This window comes from Vicia villosa, linkage group LG5 (genome assembly GCF_029867415.1).
Source record: "Vicia villosa cultivar HV-30 ecotype Madison, WI linkage group LG5, Vvil1.0, whole genome shotgun sequence".
Classification (NCBI taxonomy): Eukaryota; Viridiplantae; Streptophyta; class Magnoliopsida; order Fabales; family Fabaceae; genus Vicia; species Vicia villosa.
The window spans coordinates 156333899-156338273 of NC_081184.1; the positions used below are offsets into that span (position 1 = coordinate 156333899).

The 4375-nt window shown below is 33.2% G+C and overlaps 1 protein-coding gene across 1 annotated transcript; it reads right to left on the bottom strand.

Annotated features, from left to right (window-relative positions):
* Positions 1-439: 439 nt before the first annotated feature.
* Positions 440-3525, bottom strand: LOC131603376 (calmodulin-binding receptor kinase CaMRLK). The gene is made up of 2 exons (XM_058875680.1): positions 2053-3525; positions 440-1443 (listed from the first exon to the last, which is right to left on the bottom strand). Exons 1-2 carry the CDS (start codon positions 3326-3328, stop codon positions 812-814), a joined length of 1908 nt encoding a protein of 635 aa, XP_058731663.1. The 5' UTR covers positions 3329-3525; the 3' UTR covers positions 440-811.
* Between the last annotated feature and the right edge of the window lie 850 nt (positions 3526-4375).

Sequence of the window (4375 nt, forward strand, 5' to 3'; positions counted from 1 at the left end):
CTCCAATGTAAAATACTTTGAAAACAACAAACAATTATAGTATTTAATAAATAATTAAATGTGTTAAACTTAAATGATATCATGTGATTGGTTGAAGGTACACTACCCAACTTTTTGTGATGGGTAGAGAAGTTGTTCCCTTATATTTTTCACTTTCACCCTCGTATTCTACCTCTTTTCTTCTTTACACCTATTGTTTATCGAATCAGAGACAACCTAAACACGTAACATGCAAATGAGCTATGACCATGCACTATATTAGGTAATATTAAAGAGGATACAGTTAACTAAAGATTAAAAAATGAACAAAGAATAAAGTAAAAAGAAAAAGAGGTTAAAAACAAAATATAAAAGTCGAGCATAATTTTATTTTAAACAAAGTGAAGAAAATATATAAAAGTAAAAGAAAACAGAATAAAATATGGAAGCTCCTTCTTCAGTGGGATTCTCTGCCCTATGCTCACCTAAATAACTAAACATTTAACCTTGCCCATCCATTATGTACATCTTCTTGCCAAAATATTGCTACTATTACCTCATTTTCAAAACTTTCGTGGATTATAATTTTTTAAATAAAAAGAATAGTACTACTCTTCTACTTTAGTAGTTTAAAATACAATGATGCATATTCTATCAAATTTCGTTGCATAATTATCAACTGCAACAAAATATTTTAATTATGTGATTGTGAAATAAAAAACAACGCACAAATATATTTTGAACTTAAAAGATTTCTATGAACTTGAAACAAAAATATAAGGTTAAACACTACAAATTAATTAAGGCATTTACATAACATCAACAATCAAAATCAATTTAAAACCATAGGTTCATGAGGACGAACATCTTTGAGTAAGCCCAAAACTTGTTGCATGGTTGGTCTCTTGGAAGGCGACTCAGCCATGCACAAGAAAGCAATCATGAGGCTCTCCAACATCTCATTCACCATTGAATCATCTTCAAGTTGCAATCTCTCATCAAGCACTTTAACATGTTGTCCTTCCTTCGCCGCATTTCTAACCGCCACAATTACCTCCGTTGTGACGATTTTTCCAATTAGAAGTTCCACCAACACGACTCCAAAGCAATACACATCAACCTCAGTGCCGCCATTGGGACTCGAGTCAATTCGCAATCCAAAATCGGAGATTCGTGGCTCGAAATTATCAGTGAGTAAAATGTTGGAGGTGACGAGGTGGCCGTGCACAATAGGCTTTGAACCTGCATGATGGAGAAACGCGAGGCCACGCGCTATCCCCACTGCGATACGGTGGCGTATCCGCCACCCCATCTTTTCGGGTGATGCTTCGACAATGCCGTTTTGGAACTCCCATGTGTCGTCAGTCCAATCCTCGATGTTGGTATCGCCAGTTGGAAGCTCGTGTAGCCATCGACCTAAATTGCCGTTGGCCATAAACTCATATAACACTAGCTTCTCCTTACCTAAAAAAAATTAACCAAAATATCTTTAGATAATAATAGTACTATCTTAATCTTAATGTAACAATAGCTAGATTGTGACAATGATTAGAAGATGCATAATGCAATTGTAATGCTCCTTTTCCATAAAACCAAACATAGATTCCATGTGATTATGTAGTATCATTTTACATGAATTTAAACTGCTGATTTCTAAGTTTTTTCTGTCAAGTTGGAACTTGAGACCCCGGACCAAGTAAGACAAATATAAAAATACTCCTACTACTACTTCCCAATGTATTTATTTAAAAAACAAAAATTGTGCAAGAACATTAATGTTTTGTCCATTATATTAATGCTACAAGCTTCTAAAAATATTAAAGACTGCGGAAAGTACAGAGCATTGACACAAATTTTCACATGTCATATCGAGCAACCATAGATTTTTTTATTTATCTTTCCACATAACAAATGAAACAGTGACACAACAACACACAACAGAAAACCATACTATGAAACATGCCACAGATAATAGGACATTAGAAAATTCAAAACCCGTGAAGGCCATTAATGAGAGAATCAAAAAATTGAATCCTTTCATTTCATCAAACAGCTTCTGTACGGCACACATACCTGCAATACAGTAACCTGAGAGAGTCAACAAGTTGGGATGCTTCACCTTCGACAACTCAACAAACATAGCAACAGACTCATCATAATCAACGTCTCTGACATGCTCAAGAACCTTGATCGCCACATGGATTTCCCCGGGTAACACGGCCCAATACACTGGCCCACATCTTCCTTCTGCCAGCTGCGACTCTTTCCCGAAATGTGATGTTGCAATGATGAGATCCTTGAAGGTCAAGTTCATCAATGGCTTCTCGAACATCACCACTGCTGCAGATGTTGGTTCTTTCACATCTGCAACCCATGTTGAGCCTGACTCTGTTTCAAACTCAAACGGCCCTGTTTTGTCCAACTTCGTGTTCATCGTGTTCGGTATCGAGATAGCCCATTTCTTCTTCTTAGAACGTTGTTTCCTCTTTCTGTGAATTATACGGATAGCCCAAATGAAAAGAAGAGCTATAACAAGTGTGGATAGTGTAGAACACACTGCAAGTATCAATCTTTTGGTTTTTGGTTTGGTTTGTTTTGTATGAAAGATGATGAGTTGTTTTGGATTTTGGTTTGGTTTGTTAAAGGTGAAGTTGTTGTTTGAAATGTTGAGGAATTTGAGATTGTTGATTACCGGAAAATCGGAAGGGAAAGTTCCGGTTAAATTGTTGTTTGATAAGTCTAGGTAATGAAGTGAGTTTAAAGAAGAGATTGATTTTATGTTATCTCTGAGATTGCAGCTTGAAAGGTCGAGGTGTTGTAGTTTGGTTAGGTTTTCGAAACCGAAAGGAAGTGTTCTCAGGTTGTTGTGGGAAAGGTCGAGGATTTTAAGGTTCTGGAAGGTGGAAAGTTGAACTAAATTACTGAACCTATTGTGTGAGAGATTGAGGTTTTCAATTGTTGATGTGTTATTCAACTCAACGGTGACGCTTCCTCCGAATTTGTTTCTTGAGAGGTTTATTTCTACTAAAGATGAAAAGCTAGACCAAAACCAGCTTGGTATGTGGCCTTGTAGGGAATTTCCAGAGAGGTCAAGAATTTGTAAGTTTGACATGTTTTTGAGGTAAGCCCATGAAATTGTTCCGGTTAGATTTTTGGAGGGAAGAATGATTTTAGTGATATGGGAATTTGAACAGTTGGAGGAGGTTATTGTTTGGAATAAAGTTGAAGAGTTGAAGCCAGAGACGGATTTGAAAGCCTTTGAAATTAAGGTTTGGTCTTCAGTGTTGCATGAAGATTCTGCTAAAGAAAATATGGCTAGAAGAATCAAGAATCTGTAAAAGAGTTTCATTTTGAAAATATAAAAAACAGGGTTGCTCTGTTATGCTTTTGTGTGTGCGTGTTGTTGAAGTTTAAGGTTGGAGTGTATACTAGGGTAGCTCTTCCGACAGTTATCTTTTGTTTGTGTTTTACTGTTCCGACATTTGAACATGGAAAGGGAAAGACAATTTAATGGAAGATGGACAAATATAGAAAGTGTTGAGCTTTGAATATATTTTATCCGCGACCCACATGATCACAAGGTAAAATTAAGTTTTTTTTTTTTTGGGAAAAAGTAAAATTAAGTTTTAAATTATAAAATCTTATGTAATTATTGTAAGGAAAATTAAAACATATTATACGTTTTAAACATTTTTTTGTCCATGCTAACATTCTTTTAGTCCTTAAATAATTTTGCTTTTTGTTTTTTGTTGATTGAACATTTTTGTTTGATTCTTTGCAAATAGAATACTTTTCAACTTTTGTTGTTTATTGTTTTATTATGGTGTGTGTAAAATTTGTGTAACTATTGGAATCACATTTATTTAGGTATTAAGCTATTCGACTTTCTCTCTCACTCTAAAACGTTTTTTCGCACATGTCTTCTCTCCAAATTTTACATAGATGTCACTGATGTAGCCTTTGTCTTTGGTTGCACGATGTTTTTCGGGTCGTTTCACTCTTAATCAGGCCGGTTCTGATATTTTAGAGGTCCTGGACAAATAATAAAAATGGATTCTTAAAAAAATTTGAATAATAAATAAAAAAAAATTAGTTATAAATAATACTAATATTTCATTTTTAAAAATCATTTTGAGAATAAATATTAATTTATTAATTAAAAAACAATCATCTTGTATTAATTTATACAAATATTTATAAGAATTGATTAAAAATAACACTAATATATAATTTTTATTCATAAGAATTATTAAAAATAACACTAATATATAATTTTTTAAATATATTATTGTAAAATAAAATTTAACAATATATATTTTATATAATAAACCTTTAACTATAATTTAATCATATAATAAACCTTTAAATATTTAATTACAAAAAATATTATCTAAAA